Source organism: Myotis daubentonii, chromosome 8, assembly GCF_963259705.1.
Source record: "Myotis daubentonii chromosome 8, mMyoDau2.1, whole genome shotgun sequence".
Classification (NCBI taxonomy): Eukaryota; Metazoa; Chordata; class Mammalia; order Chiroptera; family Vespertilionidae; genus Myotis; species Myotis daubentonii.
In genome coordinates, this window is record NC_081847.1 from 44,966,445 (window position 1) to 44,991,579 (window position 25,135).

The window sequence follows — 25,135 nt, forward strand, 5'->3', positions numbered from 1 at the left end:
GTCTATTTAGAGAGGCTGCCTGAGTATTTGCTTATTTCAGAAAGGAGTATTGCAACACTTATCAGCTGTAATTGGTGTGGCCTCACAAAATCCACACTGGGCTTTCCAGGGACAGGCAGTGTCGTGGAAAAGCTAGGTTATACTGGCATATGCAAAGAGAGAGATGCAGAGAGCTCGTGTTTGTGCAAAAATCTATGGTTCCAAATCGTACTGAGGTTAACAACTACACGGAAGCTGTCTAACCACAAACTAAAAGCACTTACTGCACTCCTGGACTATGTGAGGCACTATGAAAGATGGCAAAAGGACTGAAACTCACCCTTGTTTTTAAGATCCTAAATCAAGTAAGATTGTTCATAATCAGTGTGTTCCCATCATTCACTACTCCTTTGGCTGAAGATCTTACAGACTAAAGAATTATTAGGTTAAGTAGACTATCTACCCATCTCGTTCTGTCTAGGACAGTGGTCGGCAAACTGCGGCTCGGCAAACCGTAGCTCGCGAGCCACATGCGGCTCTTTGGCCCCTTGAGTGTGGCTCTTCCACAAAATACCGGCTCTTCCACAAAATACCGACTTCTGCACATGGGCCACGAAGTTTCAATCGCACTGTACGTGTGCGCCTCCACGTGGTATTTTGTGGAAGAGTCACACTCAAGGGGCCAAAGAGCTGCATGTGGCTCGCGAGCCGCGGTCTGCCGACCACGGGTTAGGAAATTTGGGGAAGAAAAATGTTTTCCCAAGAGATACATAACTGTGTGCTGCCATCTCCACTCTAGAAGTTCCTACCTTCCTCTAAAGAGGTGGTGATAAGTCGGTGTTGGCTGAATTTAATATGTATATGTATATACAACATTTTGTTAACGTGCCAATTTGCTGAGTGACTTAGAAAAGCTGTTAATGCCTCTTTGCAATTTTCCCAACCAAATATGTATCCATGGCTGGCAAACCCTAATGCTGAATGCACATTTCTATGCTGGTCATTAGGCTGGTGTCTCTCTGCTCTATATGCACCTTTCCATACTCCACTTTGTGACACTGGTGCTGGAACTCTGCAAGCCACCATTTCTCCTTTTCCAACCAGTTCCCTGGTGGGTTCTGAGAGTAGAATGCTCTGAATGGAGAATCACCGAGGCAGGAGCAGGGAGAAGGGACTTTGTACTTTTACCCAGCCAGCAACTGATTCCAGTTTCTGAGTTCTTTCCACACTCACAGCACCAGCCTCATCACTACCCCTCACAAATATCAGCACCAGTGGGCGACATCCGCTTCTCAGAAAGCTCAGTTCTGCAGAAGGTGGCTGCTGGGCACACCCCCTCTAAGCTCCAGAATCCTCAGCCCCAGTGGACAGCACTCCATCTCAGAGGTCTGAGGCCCAGCCTCCTCCCAACATCCTGCCCTATGCTCCCCCAGCTGTGTCCTGGTGTTACTATCCCTCCCAAACCTCAGGGTTCCCTTTTTGCCTTTCATGTTAAATTCTTTGCTAAAATAACTAGTGTATGTTTGTTTCCAAATTGGATCCTGAACTGAAACAATTATATTCCGCAGAAACCAATTCTCTGTAAGCAGATCCTGGCCCCTTTCATAGCTGGTACTCTTCCTATTCATAAGAGCTACCCCCTGATTTGCTCCAATCCCTCCCTCCACTCTTCCTTCCCTTGCTCTTACAGATGCAACAGCAAACACACACTCAGAAACTACTTGAAAGATGCTTGATAGCTCTTTCAAACACAGGTGAAGTGGTTTCACAAATAGCTTTAACTGTAATTGTACATCTCACACCATTTTTTCAACAAAATTTTACTGAGCATTTACTACATGTGAGAACCCACGCTAAGATGAAAGCCACATGGTTCCTGACTTCAAGGACCTCACAGTCTAGAGAGTTCTTTAAATTCTTCCAGCTCATCCATATTAGATTAAAACAAAGATAACAGATCTGAGGTTCAGCCCAGACTACTGGCATCAGCCAGCCAGATGGCTCTGAGGAGCCAGAACATCCTCCACAGCAGCAAGGATGTTTAGCCTTCAGTTACTTATTAAGCTCTCTCCATGGGCAGAGAACTTAAGCTTGGCCAATGATGATCACAACTTTGCTTAGCTTTGTTACGGTTATTGAACACAACCATTTAGATGAAAAATACATCTCAAAACAATCAGCTTCTATTTTTTCTTTTCCCCTAAATAATCTGCCAAACCTTGAATTAACCTGCTTCATTCTAAGTGAAAGTCCTATGCCACATACCTTGAAATGATATATATATCTACATGTATATTTATATGTATATTTACATACATATGTAATCACATGCATACATATATATTTTTTAATTTAAAAAAAATCCTGAGATCCTTGTCCTCCTCCCAATTCCATTCCGCTGCCTAAGAACAGAGTTCCACATGGAATGGATTTTCATTTCTTTGTGGCCAGGTTTGAATAAATGGCTTTCCAGTCTACACAATAAGAACTGGGCACCTCTGCTTTTTAAACTGAATGAATAGAAGATTTGGATTGCGAAAAATAATAATACTGTATATGGAATGAGGGAATGTGAGCACTTCATATTCTAAATAGAATTCTTTCAGTTGAAAAAATCCCCAGCTATTTTTTCAGTCAATTTTGTTCTCTTATTTCCCTCCCCTAGATAAGACACAGCTGAATTCCTCTAGGCAGCAAAATCACTGCCTGCCTGGTTTGGCCGCGAGTCAACCTGAGATCAGCTCAAAACCAGCCACAACCTCCAAACTCATCCTTGTCTGAGGATGTTGTGCATACATTTTCAGGTGTCTTCTTGGCGTCTATGCCATTTAATCCTCAGAGTAACACTGTCCCAGCAGTGCTTCAGGCAGCCTTCTGCAGCTTTACCACTGGACTACGCATTTTAAAAAGCCAACAGGTTTCTGCCATCTCTGCTACATGCCTGAAGGTTTGAAGGGAGCAGAGAAGAGCTGGACATACTAACACCCTTTTCTTTATGTGTGTATATCATCCTAATCAGCGCCGTTTATAGCATTATTACGGGAAACGCTGTGCTAGGTGCTTTACATACATTAATTTCTAATGAGCCCTAACAACCTTTTCAAGTATGTATTTATATTGTTCTCTACATTTATACAAGAAATTTGAGAGTTATAAACAATAATTTGTCAAGGGTACTCAGTTTATAACTGACATTGTGTTCAGGTCAGATATGTCTGCCTCTCTGGCCTAAGCCTAACACTGGTTGTCTGATAAACTAAATCTCATGAACTTCATCACTGAACTATTCAAAGTGCTAATGATCCCAACAACAACAAAATGAGTGGTGGCTGACTAAATGTAACTCATTTTTGTTGCCCTCTCTCCCTTAGAGAGAGACTGTTAATTATACATAGCACAAAATTCCAGGGTTCTTGCCACCTGTATACAATGTCTAAAATTAGAGATACAGAAATTTATTTCTAGGCTTAATATGAAAATAGTGTCCCTGCACTCCTTTCAAGAGTTATCACAAAGTAATTTGGGAGGAAATACAGTTGGATGAGCAGATAAAAGCATGTCCCAAATGCAACCATCTACTTACAGATTTGAGTGATCCAGTTATGAGGCTAGGAACTAATCCCACCAAAAAGAGAGGTGCACTGATGCAAGAAAAATAACCAACAGTTAAAGTCCATTCTAACACCTGAAATGTAAGTGAGCACAGTCCCATGAGTGAAACTACAGAACGGGGACCACAACCAAAGTGTTACAAGAGCCCCCAAAGTCCTATAGCATTTCCAGTGCAGTAACCATGCATGGCCAACTTATCAATCATTACATCAACTTTTCAGCAAACTTAAAATTGTCATAAAGTTGCTGAAACTCCAAAACTTAATTTATATCAACACTTTCTTATTTTAAAATGCTTAGGCATCTCCATTTTTTTAAAATATGTTTTCATGGATTTGAAAGAGGAAGGGAGAGAGATGGAGAGAAACACCGATGAAAGAGAGACATCAATTGGCTTCTTCCTGCACTCCCCAGCTATTTTTTCCAGTCAATTTTGTTCTCTTATTTCCCTTCCCTAGATAAGACACAGCTGAATTCCTCCAGGCAGCAAAATCAAGCACAAAACCAGGAGATGTACCCTGACTGGGAACTGAACTGGTAACCTCTTGGTTCATGGGTTGATGCTCAACAACTGAGCAACACCAGCTGGGCTTTAAAAAATTTTAGTGGAAAGTCTGGGTTCCTCTTTACTCAACTTGTTCCTATTCTCATGTTGGGGACCTACACTTTACAGAGTTCATTCCTATTTTCTATATTTCTCAGGGCAAGGAACTTTTAAAAACAGCAGTAAGTTTAGGATACTAAATGCGAAGTAGAAAAACGTTACTTATTCATCAACCTATATTTGCTCTTTGATACAATCATGTTCAGTGAATATTAGTTCTTTGTAGGCAGACACTGTAAACATTTGAATGAAAAAAATTCTTTCTATTTGAGATATGTTAGGACTAAATTGAAAATTTATTTCTGACACCTGTTCATTATCCATAATGAGATTTTGGTGCTTTTCCCTCCTAGCTTCATTCAGACATGGACAGGGGTGATGGATCCATCAAATACATCCTCTCCGGAGAAGGTGCAGGCATCGTGTTTACCATCGACGACACCACTGGGGACATTCATGCCATTCAGAGGCTTGACCGAGAGGAAAGGGCTCAGTATACTTTAAGGGCTCAAGCCCTAGACAGGCGGACAGGCAGGCCAATGGAGCCGGAGTCAGAGTTCATCATCAAAATCCAAGACATCAATGACAATGAGCCCAAGTTTCTGGACGGACCTTATATTGCCAATGTACCAGAAATGTCACCAGTGGGTAAGATGCAATTCACTGATTCTCATAGTGTGATTCCTCTATAGAAGGTCCTTCTATCTAAATACAGAAAAGAAGATTGTGCAGAATAGCCCACAAACTATGAAACTGAACCAAAAGTGACAATCAAGTCCTTAGGCAGGACACTACCTAAACACTGAAAACAGCCATAGTAAAATATAAAATAACAAAGCTAGTGTTGTTATCCAGTTCTAGTTCTTCAAAATCAAAGATGGATGGATGAATGGATGGATGGATAGATAATGTTTGGTTCATAAAAGCGAAGCATTTTGGTATAATTAAAAGAGTAATGAAGAACCAAAAACCTGTGTTGTCCTTACTGGTTATTAAGAATTTAAAACATAATTGCCATCCCTAATTTCCAAAGAGGTACAAGATAGGAGTTACGGAAGCTTGACCTAGAAAAGGACCCATCCAAGGAAGCAAACATAACATTAGCAAATGCTTTAAGATTGCCCATTCGGGAATGTGTCCAGCCTTTAGCAATTCAATTTGAACAGGTTTCCACTCTCTCTCTTCCTCAGGGACCTCTGTTATCCAAGTGACAGCCACCGATGCTGATGACCCAACCTACGGCAACAGTGCCCGGGTAGTGTACAGCATTCTCCAGGGCCAACCATACTTTTCTGTGGACTCCAAAACAGGTATTTGATGCAACAGTCAAGTCAGGGGTGTTTGTGTTTTTTTTGTTTGTTTGTTTTTAAATATATTTTATTGATTTTTTACAGAGAGGAAGGGAGAGGGATAGAGAGTTAGAAACATCGATGAGAGAGAAACATCGATCAGCTGCCTCCTGCACACCCCCTACTAGGGATGAGCCCGCAACCCAGGTATATGCCCTTGACCAGAATCGAACCCGGGACCCTTCAGTCTGCAGGCCGATGCTCTATCCACTGAGCCAAACCGGCTAGGGCAGGGGTGTTTGTTTTATTCCCTAATAATTTATAACTGCTACTATGACAGACCCAACTCTCCTTTCAAGGACTCTCCAGTAAGTGTAATAACCAGAGAAGATTGTTATAAGCTTTGGGATTAAGACAGCAACAAAAAAAAGAGGGAAGAGCAGTGAGGTGCTATGTATAGACAGTGTACAGAGCATGATTGGAGAGACCAAAAGGCCTGCCTGCCTACACATAATTACCTTCTCATTACCCTTCAAAAAAGCCTATGGTTGTATTTATTCCCAGGGATTAAGGTCTTTTATAACGCTAAGAACTGAGAGGATTGACACATTAACCTGGCTCAATATAGAACCAGAATCATTGATTTTGAAACTAGAAAGAACCCGTAGAGAATTCATCCAATCTATCACCATTCACTTACTAGATAAGAAAATTGGAAAATAAGACCTAAAAATGTGCTTCTAGTTGTAGGCATGTCCCCTGACATGTAGTCTTATTTCTTTCAACTGAGCCACCCTGTACTAAGCAGAGAAAAAGGCCAGAATGAATGGACACTGGTTTAATAAGGGAAAAGGGTGCAGAGCATAGGATGTTACCCCCTTCTTCCCCCTCCCCTCCAAAAAAAGCCATGTGCTGAGAGGAAGCTCTAATACAGTGGTTCTCAACCTTCCTAATGCCGCGACCCTTTAATACAGCTCCTCATGTTGTGGTGACCCCCAATTTCATTGTTACAAATTGAACATAATCAAAGCAGAGTGATTAATCACAAAAACAATATGTAATTATATATGTGTTTTCCAATGGTCTTAGGCGACCCCTGTGAAAGGGTCGTTCGACCCCCAAAGGGGTCACGACCCATAGGTTGAGAACCGCTTCTCTAATAGGAAGAACAGCACAGAGAACTGGGTGGGCAAGGAGCAATGTGGCAAAAAAGGACAAATCAATGGCAGCTTGGTTTCGTTTTGTTTTGTTTTCAGCTTAACTGAGAGTTTTCAATGCAGAATTTGTTTTATCTGTGAAGAAGCCCCTTTAATACTTCTGAATTGGGCAGAATAATGAGTATATCCTTATTATCTTGAACTTGTGCCAGATTTTCTCCCTTTTAAAATACTTCCATATCTGAGTCTCCAGATATTCCTGTGAACATGTGAAACATATGGAAGTATTGTTATTCCCATTTTACATACGAGAAAATTGAGGCCCTAAATAACAAGGAACTTGAGTAAAGAAACTTATAGCCGCAAAGGTAAAGTCAATGGTGCATGCTCAAAGTCATCTCTTTATTAGAAAGAGAAAAAATGCATTTCTACTAGCAACCTGATACTTTTTTTTTTCTCCCCAGAAGTCCTAAGGGGAACCAGGCATTCAGAAAATCATATCATAAAAGTAAAAAGTGAAAGACTGTAAATTAGTAGGAGGAAAGAAAAAAAGATTGTAGTTAAGGACTTCTATAAAGCAGTAACTTTAACAATTCTAAACATGGGGAAGAGTATAAGGGTGCCATAGGGAGGGAAAGTATAGACAGGAAGAGGGTAATGTGTCCTTTGTATCTTAAGAGGAGCCTTACATTATTTTGACAGCTCCCAGGGGGAATTTTTAGTGTTAAGGTCAAAAATACATGAAAAGATAGTTATTGCTGTGCCCATAGGGCATTTTAAAAAAAGATAAAGCTGCATATTTCACTTTAGAATGTTGTTACTAAAATGCAATATATATATTATAAGAGTTAAACTTCGGACTGGTTTATGGTCCCAATCCCTTCCCTTAGCATGTAAAGGTCTATTTAGCCAAGGGTCATGTTGTAAACTTGCAATAAACAATTCCTGGATCTTTGCCTAGGGCTTAAAAAAAGGTAGATAAAACATGACCACACATCCTTGGCAGGATCAAAACACATTTCAATGGAGTTTGATTCAGACCCCCTTAATGAAAGTATTAGCACTGTGCAATGCTGCTTCTTACTGTCTGGGGAAGTTCATTTCTTATGCGTGTTCAATATAAACAACTCACAGAGCAACTTTCATGTCCTAGCTGGAATTCAATGAAGCACAGATGCTAGCAGTATATAACAAAACAGAATGAATATACAACAAAAGGAAAATCAAATTAGAATTCCAACCCTGCTTACAGGTATTGGAGAGGCAGGAAAAAGCAGACTAGGAGTGAGTTCCCTAAAGAATAGTCCTTCATTCTACAAGGGCTCTCGGGGCTGAAGAAGAATTGACCTAAAATCACAGATTTGTGGAAGAGATCAACCAATGAACTTGTATGCATATATGCATAACCCCTGGACACAGACAATGGGGTGATGAGGATGGGAGGGGGGGGGGATTGGAGGGGTGGTTGGGAGAGGGCTGGAAGAGGTTAATGAGAGGTTAACAGGGGGAAAAGGAGGACCTATGTAATACTTGCAACAATAAAGATTTTTTTAAATAAATTAAATAAAATCATAGATTTGCAGACACATATAGCTCTGTTTTCTGGGCCCTAAGCCCTGTTTCCTTTAGGGCAGTAATTCTCAACCTTCTGGCCCTTTAAATACAGTTCCTCATGTTGTGACCCAACCATAAAATTATTTTCGTTGCTACTTCATAATTGTAATGTTGCTACTGTTATGAATCGTAATGTAAATATCTGATATGCAGGATGGTCTTAGGCGACCCCTGTGAAAGGGTCATTCGACCGCCAAAGGGGTCGAGCCCACAGGTTGAGAACCGCTGCTTTAGGGAGATGGAGCTTCCTGACAGTGCCATGACTGCTAGCTCAAATCTGTCAGAGAACCGTTGCTGCCACCTCCTGTTATATCTCAGTAATGCAAACAGAGGAAATCAGCCCTCTGCTCTTCCCATTGGAACTGCATTTATTCATCATTTGTGCAAGAACAGCACTTTCTTGAAGCTGGGATTCTGACATCAAGTTCAATAAAATACAGGTGACTTGCATCTCGACTCTAGATATTAACAATGCACAAGGGAGAAACCTAGAACCCAATCTTAAGAACTGGACTTGAGGTTTTGTTTTTAAAAACAGTCATTTCACCCTAGCTGGTGTTTCTCAGTGGTTACAGCATCAGCCTGCATCCCCGAAAGGGTCCCAGGTTTGATTCCCATTCAAAGGCCCATAGATGGTTGTGGATTCCCTCACCATCCCTAGTCCAGGCACGTGTGGGAAGCAACCAGTCGATGTGTCTCTCACATCGATATCTGTCTGTCTCTCTCTCTCCCTCTCCCTCTCTCTCTCTCCCTCCCTCCCTTCCTCCCTTCTTCCCTCCTTTCCATTCTCTCTGAAAAGCAAAAAAAATATCCTCAGGTGAGGATTAACAAAAAAAAAAAATTAAAAACCAAACAAAATCAGAAAATTTCTATCCTACAGGTGTAATTAGGACAGCACTCACGAACATGGACCGAGAAGCCAAAGAGTACTATGAAGTGATTATTCAAGCTAAGGACATGGGAGGGCAGCTTGGAGGATTATCTGGGACCACAACGGTCAACATCACCCTCTCAGATGTCAATGACAACCCACCCCGCTTTCCCCAGAGTGAGTATCTAACCAATGAGAGTACAGGTTCTCAGGCCAGAGGGGTCACTTGTTACAGAGATGAAAGAGAAAGACCTGGGTTCCTCTTTAAGTTTAAGTATTCATGGTTCCTGCCCTACACTTATCATGCAATTCTCACATAACCATTTCCCTTCTCTGTCCCATAGCACTAACCAGTGTTTCTTACTTTTTTCACTATGCCTCCCTAGGAGCTCTTTTATACTTTTTTTTTCCAAATTGTCATGCCCTGCCCCTTCATAAAATTAAATATGAAGGAATTACGTTTTATTGGGTAATTGTGAGCCATTGTATTATCTAAGGTTTTTTCAACTCTCCCTCAACAAGAACCAATTTCTGTCCCCTAGGGGTTGATACTCCCGGCTTAGAATGCACACAGGAAACTAAACCAAAGTAGTGACCCACCTCACCACCTAACCAATCAATTCACAAGCAGGTATGAAGTACCTGCTGTGTAAGAGCATTGGGCATGAGGGGCACAAGATACTTGAAACCCAGGCCTGGGTTTCTACACTCATCAAAAGTTAACCAAGAAGCAGCATTTGCTGTACCACTTGGTTAGGGCAGAATGAAGCCTTCACAATTAACTAAGATGAATAAAGACTTCATAAAAGGATGAGACCTCAACAGGGGGCTGAAGAATATAAAGCATGTAAACAGGCAGAAAGCAGAACATTCCAAAAGGGAGAAGCCATTCATTCAAAAATTATTTGGTTTAGGCACTCTTCTTCGTATGGGATATTGAACAATACATAAAAGAAATGAAATCTCTGCTCTCCTAGAGCTCATTCAAATAGAAATCTGATTATAAGGATAGAAATGTATATAAAGACTTGGAAATAAAGTTGCAAGTATAATTTTATGTTTAATGAAATGAAGACCTGTCTTTTGTGTTTCAAATGTGTTCTATGTCCAATGGAAGTCACTGACAAGTTTTTGAGCAAGGATAGAGACAAAAGAAAGCCTAGTTACAGAGACATGCATAGCTTGGCAGGGCTGGAAGCTAGAAGCAGGAGAGTCCATTAGAAGGCTTTGAGAGCGATCCAGATGTGAAGCAGTAAGGACTTAACGAAAAGGCAAAGGAGAGAACTGAGACAAGTAAGAAAACATGGATTTCTGCTTCTTGATTTCTTGGCTAGCCAAGTGGGCCACCACCAATGTTTTTTCTATCTTTCTCAGAAGGAATTAGCATTTGGGGAAATGGTTCATTAGGAAGAATTGAAAGACTGAAAAGCAAGATACTTCTTACCACTCTGAAAGGAAGATTCACTGAGATAAGAAATAATTTTGGGCCTGGCCAGCATGGCGCAGTGGTTGAGCTTCGACTTATGAACCAGGAGGTCATGGTTTGATTCTCTGTCAGGGCACATTTCCTGGGTTGTGGGCTCGATCCCCGGTATGGGTGTACAGGAGGCAGCTGATCCATGATTCTCTCTAATCAGTGATATTTCTATCTCTATCTCCCTCTCCCTTCTTCTCTGAAATCAATAAAAATATTTTTTTAAAAAAAAGAAGAAATAATTTTGGTTTTGTCCTAGCCTACTCTTAGGATTACAGTCAAGCTACTTTGGCCCCTCCTTTCCAAATGTCTAGTACAGTCTGACCTAATTCCATTTGCTTAGCCTCTTTGGATCTCAGTTTTCATCTGTAAAACTCAAGTTTTAGTTGCTGAACCAGGAGAAATATGTTTAGTACAGTATGCCTTATATGATGGGATACTGATGGGGCATTTTTTATAGTGGCAGATTACAAGACTGCAGGTTCTAACCTTTCTTCACAGAACATTATCAGATGAGTGTGTTGGAATCAGCTCCTGTTAGCTCCACTGTGGGGAGAGTGTTTGCCAAGGACTTGGACGAAGGAATCAATGCAGAGATGAAGTACACTATTGTGGATGGAGATGGTGCTGATGCCTTTGACATTAACACAGATCCCAATTTCCAAGTTGGCATCATAACTGTGAAGAAGGTAATCCAAATCATTTTAATGGAGTCTTTGAACTATATATGAGATGTTAGCAAGGGCCATTGTACTATTAATATGTATTACTTCAAATCCTATGATAAGCACTCTTTTCTACCATTAAAAAAAAACAAAAAAACCCTTATTCCTTTTGCTTACATGTAAACACTAGCTGTGTCATCATTTTACAGAGAGGGTATAAGGTCGTGATCAAAATAAATTATAAATATGTCATTTCTCCTAGCTCACTACTTAGCCACTTAAAAAACTGTTATAGCTTAATTCCCTAATAATGTTAATGACTTAATATTTGTATTTGAATAACTTATTTTTTACCACCGTATGCCATAAATAACAATAAAGCATTTATGAATCAAGAAGTAACATGTAGGGATTTTTAATTGCTATTTAAAGATCCACAGACACTAATTAGACCTGGGAAAGCTTTATCAAACATAGCTGCTAAGTGAGATTATCCCTTAAAACTTCTTTGCTTCATGTTAAGTTACCAAGTTTTCTGAGTATAAGCTATCAATTTTGTGTGTGTGTGGTATAAAGCACATATGAGTAAATATCTTTAGATGAAAAATAAAACTTTTTTAAATTAAAGTTTTAACATCTTAGTAAATATATATCTAAGGAAATACATTAATGCAAAAACTCACTGATTTAACCTTCCTTCTCTTCTATTTTAAATACATAAAAAAAACAAGATATCTTAAATTATCCATTCAACACATATTTGTTGAGTATCTACCTATGTGCCAGGCATTTAATGTAGAGAGTAAATAAAATAGCCAAAAATCTCTGCGCTCATGGAAGAGGAAGAAAATACTCAAAAGAGCAAGTAAGTTAATAAATTAATATATCAGAAAGTGTTAAGTGCCAAGGGGAGGGGTAGAATAGAACAAAAGTGGTATCAGAAGAGCCAAGATGACTTTAAATTTAAATCAGGTGGTTGGGATTGGCCCCCCCAGAGAAGTGATGTTTATGCAAAGACTTACTTACGGGGGAAGAGTTACAGCATCAAGTTGGGCAGGTTGACAATACACAACCCTGGGAGATGCCCTATAAATGACTTTCGGTAAGAACTGCACATGGCAGCCTGAAGATAAGGAAATGAGAATGAAGATATTGAGGAAAGGGGACAACAAATGCAAAGGCCCTGAGGCAGGATTTTGCTTGGTTTGTTTCAAGAACAGGAAGTTTGATAAGACTGAGTGGAGGAGAAGACTAGTGGAAAATGAAAAAATTCAGACAAGTAACAAGAGGGCCAGATTGTGTAAGACTTTATAAGTGATGTAAGGACATTTCATTGAGTCTTACTCTGAGAAAAGTGGAAACAACTAGGGGACTTCAACAAATGTGTGACACGACTGACCTTTCATTACAAAAAAATTATTCTGTAGGTTCTGTTGAGAAAAGAACATAGGGGCAAGGATGGGAACAGAGAGACCAGCTAAAAGGCTATTGCAATAATACACATAGGAGAAGATAGTGGCTTAGCCTCGGGTAGTAGGAATGGAGGTGGTAAGAAGCAATCAGAATCTGGATATATTTTGAAGGTAGAGCCAACAGGATTTCCTAACAGATTGAATTTGGATATGAAAGAAAGAGAAGAGTCAATTGAGCAACAAGAATAAAGTTGCCATTAACTGAGATGGGAAGTCTATAAGTAGAGAAGGCGGCAGGGGGCGGCAAATGTTGGATTAAGTTCTGGACATGATACATTTGCAATGCTTGTTAGACACCAAGTGGAGATGTGTAATAGCTGTTGGTTACGGGAGTCTGGATTTTGGAGAATAGTCTTGGGCTGGAAATATTAAATGTGAAAGTTATAAGCATATAGATGGTTTTAAAGAAAATAATATAGGATGATATTCCAAGAGACTGAGCACAGATGGAGAAGACAGTGAAATAAGCCCTGCAGCACCACAGCATGATGAGGTCAAGGAGAAGAGCAAGAACAAACAGGGAGACTGAGAAGGAGAGACCAGAGAGGAAGGATGAAAATCAAGGGAGGGTGGTGTCCTGGAAGGCACCAAGAACTGTTTCCAAAGGAAGGGAATAATCACCTGTGACAAATGCTTCTGCAGGTCATATAAAAACACTAAAATTGACCACAGACATTAGGAACATGGAGGACCTTGACAAAAGTAGCAAAGTTATAACTTGCAATGTAGCACAAGTTAATGTGTTTAGTAACTTTATTCTATGTTGTTCCATAGAGTTGAATTAATGCTGCTTTAGAAGGGAAGAGTTTATGTTTGTCCTGTTTTATTTAAGATGCAATAAAATAAAGCAAAAGAACAAATACATCCAGCATTCCACTAACCAGAAATCTTTATAACCAGCACACAATGACCTCAAAACAGTGCAAAATGCTGAGATTAAATAAATCTGGAATCATCAAATAAATCTGGATGTAATTTAAATTTTATAGTTTATTTTATTCTCATTCTTTGAGAATTCATAGTGTATGCTAGAATTATAAAAGATGAATAGAATACCAACTTAGTGCATGACATAGGATTCAGAATATTCCCTAATACATGATATGGCTCAAGTTAACAGTTAATAATACATCACTTATCATGACTGGTAACTGTAAACAAGATAAATGCTCAAATTTTTTAATAACTGTGGATCCTTTAATGCAAAAATTCCCTTTAAAAACTAAGCAATCAGAAAAAGAGCTTTTGGAATTCTCAATATATTTCAAATTTTATATTTTAAAATAATATAAAAGGTAATTCTAAATAACAATGTACCAATATTAATTTATATCAATTTATTATAATACTAGCGGCCCAGTGCATGAATTTGTGCACCTTAAAAGGAACTGTGGGTCACAAGGCTGCCGTGGGCACAGGGGTAGGTGTCAGCCCATCCCCCCGCCCAGCCCCTCCCACCACGACCCCTGGTGCCCTGTCTGCCAACAGCCCCGCTCCCACCACCACCACTCCCATGCGCTTTCACTGTCAGCCCTGCTCGCACCCGCTGACAACGCAAAGCAACTGGGGCGAGTGCCAGCAGTGGTGCAAGTGGGGCCAGTGCTGTCAGCAAGTGTTAGTGGCAGCTGCTTCCCCAATCACCCCTCAGGAGCAGGGGGAGGTGGAGAAGTGATTGGGGCTGGCAGTCACTGCTTACACCCACAGATGGTGCCAAGCAATCGAGGCTGGCACCAGCAGTGGGTGTAAGCGGGGCTGGTGCCAGCAGCAGGTGCGAGCACCTGGTGGGACCTCGGCGCACAGGAGCAAAGAATTTTCAGTAACCACCAGAGGCTCGCCCCGATGATAGCAACCGGCACCCCACCTTGGTCTGGCACCCCCGCTGACCTGCTCCACCATCCAGCCATGGCTGACACCCGCCATGCTCCACATGTGCCTCCTGGTGGTCAGCACACGTCATAGTGACCGGTCCCCGCTGGGGTGCCTGGCCAGCCTAGGTGAGGGGTTGATGGCTGTTTGCAGGCTGGCCACAGCCCCCAGCCACCCAAGCTCCCAGTGGAGGCTGGCTGGAAGCAGGTATATGGGATTTATTTAGCTTCTATAATTGAAACTTTGTTGCCTTTTGCAGAGGCCACAGCTGGCCAGGGCAGGCGGGAAGCCTGGCTTCCTCCACTGCTGGGGCAACCAAGCCTCCTGCTTGCTCCAGCTCCGTGGCTGCTGGCCACCATCTTTGTTGGGTTAATTTGCATATAATCGCTCTGATTAGCCGGTGGGCGTGGCTTGGGCATAGTGAAGGGACAGTCAATTAGCATTTTTGTCTTTTATTAGTGTAGATATTTTAATGACTACTGACTGCTCAAGCCATTCGTTTAAAACAGAGGTCCTCAAACTACGGCCCGCGGGCCACATGCAAATACAAATATTGTATTTGTTCCCGTTTTGTTTTTTTACTTCAAAATAAGATATGTGCAGTGTGCATAGGAATTTGTTCATAGTTTTTTTTTAAACTATAGTCCGGCCCTCCAACGGTCTGAGGGACAGTGAACTGGCCCCCTGTTTAAAAAGTTTGAGGACCCCTTGTTTAGAACAATTCACTCAGATGCCTAATCCACACCCATCTTCCTACTTGGTTATTACTAATACTATATAATAAAAGGCTAATATGCAAATTGTCCCCTCCAGAGTTCAACAGGGAGACCAGGAGTTCGATTGCTCGCTATGATGTGCACTGAACACCAGGGGGCAGCATGGAACATGGCGGGTGACCAGGGGCAGCAGCAGGGTGCTGAGGGAGCAAGGGAAGGAGGAGGAGGGGAGGCCCGGAGACTGGGAACCTAATTGGCCCTGATCGCCAGGCCTAGGGACCCTACCTGCATATGAAATTTCATGCACCAGACCTCTAGTGTCTTATAAAATGGAAACAAAATTTCTGCTTTTGATTCATTTCCCTAAGGCCTATCTTTCATCTAAAAAGCACATACTTATAAAAAAGAGAAATTAAGCTAAATTGAATGAATTGGATCCCATAAAACCATTCTCATTACTACCCAGGATCTTGGCTCTTTTGGCTTTTAAGTAGTCAATCAATTGATTTTCAGTCTCTTAAAAGCTTAAAAGATAACTTGAAATATATATTTTTCAGAATGTTCTTTATTCTATGAGCATACTGTTATGTCACTCTCTCATCTTCAGCATGCCTTCCATCTTCCAGCACACAATAAGCAATAGTTTTGTGTCCATTATCCTTAGGCAGGCCACAAAGAGAAAAACTCCTATATTTCACCAAACCTAAAATCTCCATAAAATGTAAATCCCATTATTGTTTATATATCACTTAAAAAAACTCTTGCCAATTTAAATGATGCAATGCTTTCTTATTCATTAGCTTATGGTTTTTTAAAAAACTCTTGCAGACACAGACATATTTGCTTCACATTCCTATTTGAACCAAACAACCTGCCTTCCTAGTTCTTTGTCAAAAGGTAAGGTTTTCATTATGGATATACAATGTATGGTGCTAAGAAAATACAGAATAAATAGAAACCTAATAACATCAGCAAAACAAACAAAAACATTTTGTTAGAATTTGAAAATAAATTTAGTTAAAGCAACTACTACTATTTATCAAAAGCAAAGCAGTTGCTTAAATGAACACAAGCCTCTTTCTAACAAAAAATGTGCTTAATTCAGAATATTTTATGAAAAAAAGCATGAATGAATATTTAGCTACAAAATTTTAAATCATCACCAAATGCACATGTGACTTTTAAGCTTTACTAACTGCATTGCTACCCTCTGTAATTATTTTATAGGACTAACTTTCCATGATATTTTATTAATATTTTGAGGTAATTGTTGCTTAAAACATTTAAATATTGTCAGTGAGGAAGGAAGGAAGGAAGGAAGGAAGGAAGGAAGGAAGGAAGGAAGGAAGGAAGGAAGGAAGGAAGGAAGGAAAGATTATTCTTAAGATAAAGCATTCAAGTTCACATTCTGCCATTCTGAAGGTAGGTAGGGCTAGATCAAAAAAAGGAACCACCAAAAAAATTAGATTTTATTAGGAGTTTATTTTGTGGGTGATCCCTGGATGAGGCATTTAAAAATCTAGAGCAGCATTTTACTCTGACACTATGTGACCATGTTAGCTTAGTTCAGTCTTTGAATTCTCTTAGTCTGTTTCTTCAACTGGAAAATGCGGCATTGGATTCAATTTTTAAAAGAGATTTTTTAAAAGATCATCTGTGCCTTAGCCGGTTTTACTTAGTGGATAGAACACTGGCCTGCGGACCAAAGGGTCCCGGGTTCAATTCCGGTCAAGGGCATGTACCTGGGTTGCAGGCCCTGGTCAGAGTGTGTGCAGGAGGCAACCAAGTGTGAGAAATATCTCACATCAATATTTCTCTCTGTCTTTCCCTCTCTCTTCCATTCTCTCTAAAAAAAATCAGTGGAAAAATATCAAGTGGGGACTAAAAAAAAAAAAAAAAAGATCGTCTATGATATAAACTAAATACACAAATACTGATCTGACACAGTGCCCTGAGAACTCTTGTTGAAGGTTGTTTATAATAGTTTCTTGGAAAAATCACTATTGCCTTTGTACTTGGGAATTTTCTTTTTAAGGAAGAAAACAAAAAACTTAGACTTCAGTTGTATGTATAGTATGAAAGAGAAGATGAACCCTCTCTTAATTATCATGACATCTTTTCAAATGAACAAACATCCCTAAAGACAAGGGGACCATGCTGATAAACAGTGGACATATTTAGAGTCAGCCTTGCTCAAAGTATAGTGGCTTTCTTAATCAGCACACTGACTTCCTTCACTATCTCTGAAGCACCTAGCATCTTCTTACCTTCTTTACCCAAGTTGTTAGAACTGACATGAAGGCCAAGAACTACAGAACAAAAGAAAAATCCCCCTTATTCTTCCCCTTAACTCTTTTCTACCATTTTATGAATTGAGGAATCTACTCACCAGCCATCAATGTCAGTCATCTTTTGGAATCTTGATATATATGCTGCTGGCTAACCAATTTTCCTGCCATTACTTTTCAGCCCCTGAGTTTTGAAAGCAAGAAAAGCTACACCTTAAAAGTGGAGGGAGCCAATCCTCACCTAGAGATGCGGTTTCTGAACCTGGGCCCCTTTCAGGACACAACCACAGTGCACATCAGTGTGGAAGATGTGGATGAGCCCCCCGTATTTGAACCTGGCTTTTATTCTGTGGAGGTACCTGAAGATGTGACTATTGGAACAACCATACAGATCATTTCTGCCAAGGACCCAGATGTGACCAACAACTCAATAAGGTTTTGCCACAGATTATACCTTTCATGGAATCTTCCCTTCCCCAGCATCAAATTTTCTAACACTTTTCCCCTTTGCTTTTTCTATCTCTGGAGACTCTCCTGATTCTTTAAATTCGTTCTATTTAAATAACATAGTCTTTTCATGTTATTTAGAAGTGAAGTATCATATCTACAACTTAGTGTCAAGTGGATCAGCAACACACCCCTTAGTTCTCAATCCTAGCCCTATTGACATTTTGGGATGGATAATTCTTTGTCATGGGGCTGCCCTGTGCATTGTACTATGTTTAGCAGCATCTCTGGCCTCTCACCACCAAATGCCAGTAGCACCCTGAGTTGTAACAACTTAAAATGTCCCCAGATATTGCCAAATGTCCCTGAGGAGAGTGGGGTACAAAATTTCCCCAAGTTGAGAATTGCTAATTCAGGTAAAGCACATACAGATACATAGGTGTCAAAACATTAAAAACTGTTGAATCTTAGTGGTGAATATAAAGGTAGTAATCATTGCACATTCTTTTGACTTTGATGAACCTTTGACTTTTTTACTTTAAAAAATGAGAAAAAAATAACGTATACGATATATATTTCCATATACAATAGAAAAAAACACACATAGAAACTATTAGTGTTGTCATTGGTTTCAGTGCCATGTAGACTGGTCAGATAGGGCTTTCTACTGCAAGCCCACGTATCTGTCTCTCCTAAATGTGGTTTGAACTTAAAAATTCCAACCAAGATGCTTCCCCCTCAAGAAGGGGCAGGACAGGAGAGCTGCTCTTACAGTCACGGCCATTTCCCAACAACTCTGTAGCCAAAGTGCAAACAGCTGGTGGAGAGGTTGACACCTCAACCTTCCAGAGCAACTGGCAAGCCTCTGAAGCGTGACACAAAAGGTCAGGATTCCAAAGCCATTTGAGGCCACCTGTCATGTTAAATGTTGGAAGTCACACAAATGGATCTGAGGCTTTATAGTGCAGATAACACATTTTAAACACTCCCTAATGTATTGAATGCCTTTTCTGTCAGCTACTCCCCTCACCTGGTACTATTTTGTATGAAAAGAAAATGTGCTTTTGCAGCTTAACAAAGATGTTTCTCCCCTGAGAATAACTATACTGGGGGAAATTTGCTTCCTCTAACCAATTAGTAAACAATTTATATTTTTAGGCATTAAAATGGCTAAAACAATTTTTTTGAATTATGGTATTTGATTTTTTGAAGTAAACTAATATTTATGAGTTATAACAACTTCATATGAGTGATATTTCTACCTAAAGCTTTTAAAATGTACAACAGGATAACAGGAAAGAAGTTAGTGAAACCATGTCATCCCCAAAACAATCATAATATAAATGAAACTGATTCTATTATAAATGCATATTTTCACAAGCCAAATACATATATATTTACACACATATATATGCCTTCTGATAAATTAATCTATTCATATCAAAGAAGATACTATAGGGAAAACTTTAGAGAATAAAACTTTATTGGGGGAGGGGATTGGAATAAACACAAGCTTGAAAAAAATCAGATCTCATTACTAAGAGTCAACTAGACTACTCAGTGGATATTTCCACATGTTCTTTCCAGATTGACTCTGGACTCCTACATGGCAAGCACTGGAAATATGGTTTTGTTAGGAGTCACATTCCTAAATGACAAGAGACTAAATGCTGTCAGGAAATACACACATGTACAAATCCTAGAGTGAATGTGCATTTTTCAGGACTAAAGTTGTTATCTCAAGACATCTAGGAAGGAAAGAGAAACAGCAGGCCTAGATCCACTAACTGGCATGGAGCAAATGAGGTACAAAATGAAGGAATCCTATCTGGCTAACAGAGTGCTGCTTCACATGATGGACCACTGAGAGCCACCCGTTGGCCAGCATGACACACACACAGTTAATATCATGGAAGTCCATAATGAAATGCCTGTCTATTCTGACAGATCCCAACCAGAAGAAATACAAGAGTCACCAGGCTAGAAGTACAGAGCAGAGTCCACTGAGCTTCTTCTGTGGTGGGACTCTAGGTCTTGAGAGAGAAACTGGCAAGAACAAGGCAACAGCCATAGGCTTGAGGTTAATAGACCAGGCTTCAGGCACAGCAGCAAAGCAGATTCCACTTATCAGAACCAGTTGCAAAGAAGGGGCAGAGTTCATATTGCTAGATAGAGGGTCCCTGACTCTCTGTACTATCTCCCAGGAAGAAAGAATGGTCATGGATCCAAGCAGAAAATCAAGGGTCCTGGACTCTCATAGGGAAAAGCACCTAAAAGTCTAATGTCTGGCTATCACTTAATTAAACCATTTTGGAATCACTTTCCTATGTTATCTTTCCCCAAATTGTTCATTTATTCTTATTTTTCTTATAAAAGTTACCTTGTTTTGAAATAACTTGCATATGTTATCTGCTGCTTGGCTATCTAATTCATCTTCTGCATTTTTATTACAAACTAGAGGCCTGGTGCACAAATTCGTGCACCAGTGGGGTCCCTCGGCCTGGCCTGCGGAATTGAGCCGAAACCAGCCCTCCGACATCCCCCGAGGGGTGTCGGATTGCTAGAGGGTACAGGCCAGGCTGAGGGACCCCACTGGTGCACAATCAGGGCCGGGGAGGGATGTGGGATGTTGGCCTGCCGGGGAGGGACCACAGGAGGGCTCTGGGCGTGTCTGGCCTGTCTCGCTCAGTCCCGATCAGCTGGACCCCAGCAGCAAGATAACCTACTGGTCGGAGCGTCTGCCCCCTGGTGGTGAGTGCATGTCATAGCGAGCAGTTGAGCAGCCTTAGCATATCATTAGCATATTATGCTTTGATTGGTTGAACGGACGACTGGACACTTAGCATATTAGGCTTTTATTATATAGGATAGATTATATGTATAGTCCTAAAAAGAAAATATATATTAAATTACCCAAAAACCAACATATTACCTAAGGTTTAAATATTATGAACAAATAGCTATTTAACTTTTTAAAAAGATTATTAGGGCTTTTATAATCTCCTTTTGAAGAAGCTTGTGGTGTGTTCAGGCATATAAACTGGTCATTATTTACTAATAAACCCCCAAACTAGACTCCACATTTAGTTAAATGTACATTAAAAATATAATATTTGGATTTCCTGAGATTTCAGTAATTGCTCAAGGAATTTCTGGCAAGCAGGAAATTGAACCATTTGCAACTGAAATAGGCTTCTGCTGTGTGAGAACAGCCAGCCCTCCGGTGCCATCCTGGAGTGTGTGTGGATTAGTGAGCCTGCCCATGATTCCCTCCCTCCAAACTGCTTCCAAATCCAGTGAATGTCCTGAGCCAAGCAAGAAAGCAGGGAGCCCAAAGAACACCAGTCATTGTTTGCTCAAGAGAGTTGTGTATATGTATACGGTGCTCATTCTTCCCATAATAGGTGAGAATATTATGATTGGAGAAAGGAAAACCACCTGCATAATTCACTAGTGTGTCCCAACTTCCTCATTTTCCATCTGTATCTACACCTTTTGTTTGTTCTCCTGTCTCCTGAAATTTAGCCCAGTGTCATGTTCAGAGTTATGGATGCCATCATGCCATCACTGCCTCAATTCAGGCAGGGTTGGGGAAGTCGGGAAGGGACTACCTTGATGAGGTAGCTTCCACTCAGAGTGTCATGAAGCAGGACTGCCATGGGCTCTTTCAGTTATTTCTGCCACTCCATCTCCCACACCATCTGTGACATTTGCCAGGGCTTCATAAGTCTGAGTGCAGAAAGCTGGTCATCAGAGGCTGCTCTCCCTAGGCATCATGCCTACAGCCTGGAGAGCTGCCATCAGGGTTGTGGCTCTGTGAGCCAAATGGCTGCTTTACTCATGTGTGGGGAGTGAAAGACGGTCATGAGCCAACCAATATTTTTTTCATAGGACAAATTCAACTCTTAAAATAGCTGGTAAACCTTATTTTTTTAAATATATATTTATTGAATTTCAGAGAGACAGGAAGGGAAAGGGATAGAGAGATAGAAACATCAATGAGAGAGGAAGTCATCAATTGGCTGCCTCTTACACAGCCTCCGCTGGGGATTGAGCCTGCAACCTGGGCATGTGCCCTGACCAGGAATCGAACCAACGACCTCTTGGTCCCTTGGTTGACACTCAACCACTGAACAACACCAGCCTGGCAAACTGGTGAACTTGAAAACTAAATCACTAATTATACCTAGAAAAAAATGCTCCAGTTAATTTTAAATGAACGTTGTAGGCATGTGTTTGTTCTTTATTAAAAAGTCAACTGTTTCCTATCATGGCTTAATCTATCCTCAAGAAGAGATCAGGTTTTGTTTCCTCAAACAGTATCATTAGTTCCATGTGCAGCAAGGCAGCATGACCTGGTAGTTAGGAGCAGGAACCTGAAACTCAACTGCCTACTCTTGATTCCCAGCTGCAAGACATAGGACAAGGGACTTAACCTCTCCATGTCTCAGTCTTCTCATCTGTAAAATGGGGATGATAATAGTACCTACCTCATAGGGTTACTGTAAGGATTAAATGAATCAATATAAGTAAAGTGTATAGAGTGAATACCTTACTACAATAGCATTCATTAAATAGGGTCACAAGCAGAAAAAGATGTTAATTTGCTTCCTTAAATCTCCCAATTCTTGGACAGCTATAACTGAAATGATTCCAACTCCTCTAGCTCTTAGTGTACACCTTTCCCTTTAATTCATAATTCTCTGAACAGCCATCCTGCAGGAAAAAATACATATTTGAACCACAATATTTTACCAAATAATACATACACATGCATATTCCATATATTTATTTACATATATTTGGGACAAAAGTCTGACCATCAACATTTACTCTTACTACATGTAAGAGTATGGGATGCATACATATTATTTCATTTTCTTTCAACATGAGTCATAATCCACCATATTAACTTAACTAATCTGCAGTCTGAAAAACAATGCACTAAAGAAACTGCTTATTCCCATCAAAATTCAGTTTCCCAGTTACTCTATTGCTGGCAACTTTAAATAGAATTTTGAACCCAATACATTAGTGTGTGTGTGTGTGTGTGTGTGTGTGTGTGTTCAAGTCTTACTTCTACAAATTACCAACTGTGTAACTGTCTAAAAATTACTTAACTTTTCAAAGTCTTAGTTTTCTCTAATAAGTGAAATAATACCTACCTCCTAGAGATGTAAGAATTTTAAAAGAAGCTATAAAATGCCTGGTCTTCAATAATGGCAGCTATTATAATGGCAGCTATTAGCAAGGACTACATTAGGTTCTCAAGGATGGATCTCAATCATGGCTACATATCACAATCTCTTATGAGGATTTTAAACATACAGATGCCTGAAACTCCCTTCACACTTATTGAATCTCCCAAGATGGGAACCAAGTAAGATGATGCAGGTGAGATAACAAAAGGAGTTGGACTGCCAAATAATTTTCAACAGGAATTATAGAACTTACCCAGTAGCAAGGTAAATAATTATTCAAAGGATACAGACAACAGCAAAATGCAAGCCAAGCATTCTTTCTTTGGGAAGGTCTGAAACCATCAGACACAAGTGCCTATAAATATCCTTCTTTTCCAGTGTAAGGATACATGTTGGTCCACACTGAACACGAAAGGTATAAGCAATGGATGTTGCTATTCAGTGCACTGCCTGAACAGAAGGAGCCATCTTGGATAAGAAACATCTGTTTTTTAGATCCCATTAATTACATAACTCACATGATATTTTCCAGCAAGCTGTGCCCCATAAATTCATAAATTCCAGGCTTACTTACAATAAGCAACCTAAACAGACCTGATCTTTCCTGTTAAAAACATTCCACAGATAAAGACTCTTCAGTGAGTAAATACATTATTGTGTTTGCCAACAGGTCAGTCATTAGCACGTTTATAAAGGACCTGATGAAAATCTCCTTTTCAATAGTTGATATTAATTACAGGGAATCGAATCATTGAACTATATGTTTTCCAGCTCCAATTTAGCATTTCAGAACTTATTTCAATAAAATTCATTTTGAACAAATATACACAGGGGCTGTTATTCAGAGTGTCCCAAAAAGCCTTGGGCAGTTCTCAGCTTTAAATAGCTGAATTGATCTTTAAATAGCTTACAGCTGCCCTAAGGTTTAGCACCCTGTTCTATTTCACTTTGTGAATCAGGAAATTAAAGCAGTAATAGTTTGTTGTGGTTTTTTTTACTGGGGGGATAGGAGGGGTTGGGGAGGGCAGTACATAATAAAACAGTAAATTCAGTCTTGCAAGTGTCTTCCACTTCAGAACTAGTGGCTTCATGTTTCACATGGTACTCAGTTCTCTCATGTAATATGCTGCAGTATATCTATCCAAATGCAATGATGTGTTTAATCTTTGGGGTTTTTTTTGCAGATATTCCATTGACAGAAACAGTGACCCTGGAAGATTCTTCTATGTCGACATTACAACAGGTGCCCTAATGACCGCAAGACCCCTTGACCGGGAAGAGTTTTCTTGGCATAATATCACTATCCTTGCTATGGAAATGAGTAAGTAACACAATAAATCGGCCTCTATATAGTGACAAATATAAGTAATATAGAATGTGGAAGCTTCTAGAGCTGTTGGAATAAGAACTGTATTGTACAGTTAATAATGCAGATTTTTTTCAATAGATGGAGTTACACATATGTTGATATATATGCGATTTGATATGTATGCTATTTTGTTGTATTGAAAGCAAGCTTCAAAACTTCGTATGTCAAATTTGCTGAAGGGGTTAACATCATAGGTATTTTTACACTTAAAAATGTCGAATTTCATGCCAAAAAAAAAAAGAGCATTTGCGGGAAGTTTTAATTCATTACTTTATTTTGAAGAAAAATACTGCTGAAAGTTATTTTATACTTCAGGAAGCTTATGGTTAACATGCTCCATCTCAAGATACTTGTGAATGCTGGTTTAAACACTTTAAAAGTGATGATTTCTATGTGAAAGACAAAGAATGTCCAGGTCAACCGAAAAAGTTTGAAGACCAACAATTACAAGCATTATTGGGTGAAGATGCGTGTCAAACTCAAAAACAACTTGCAGAAAGATTAAACATTG

At 40.0% G+C, this 25,135-nt stretch overlaps 2 protein-coding genes across 2 annotated transcripts in view; one reads left to right on the plus strand and one right to left on the minus strand.

Annotated features, from left to right (window-relative positions):
• The window catches only part of CDH20 (cadherin 20), a 210,827-nt gene that overhangs the window by 164,505 nt on the left and 21,187 nt on the right, over positions 1–25,135 (plus strand). Inside the window, exons 4-9 of the mRNA XM_059706248.1 lie at positions 4,549–4,843; positions 5,386–5,505; positions 9,136–9,303; positions 11,102–11,289; positions 17,789–18,042; positions 24,440–24,576. Of these exons, the coding sequence (XP_059562231.1) occupies positions 4,549–4,843; positions 5,386–5,505; positions 9,136–9,303; positions 11,102–11,289; positions 17,789–18,042; positions 24,440–24,576 (1,162 nt within the window). The remainder of the gene's footprint in view (positions 1–4,548; positions 4,844–5,385; positions 5,506–9,135; positions 9,304–11,101; positions 11,290–17,788; positions 18,043–24,439; positions 24,577–25,135) is intronic.
• The window catches only part of RNF152 (ring finger protein 152), a 433,790-nt gene that overhangs the window by 129,972 nt on the left and 278,683 nt on the right, over positions 1–25,135 (minus strand). The window lies entirely within an intron of this gene.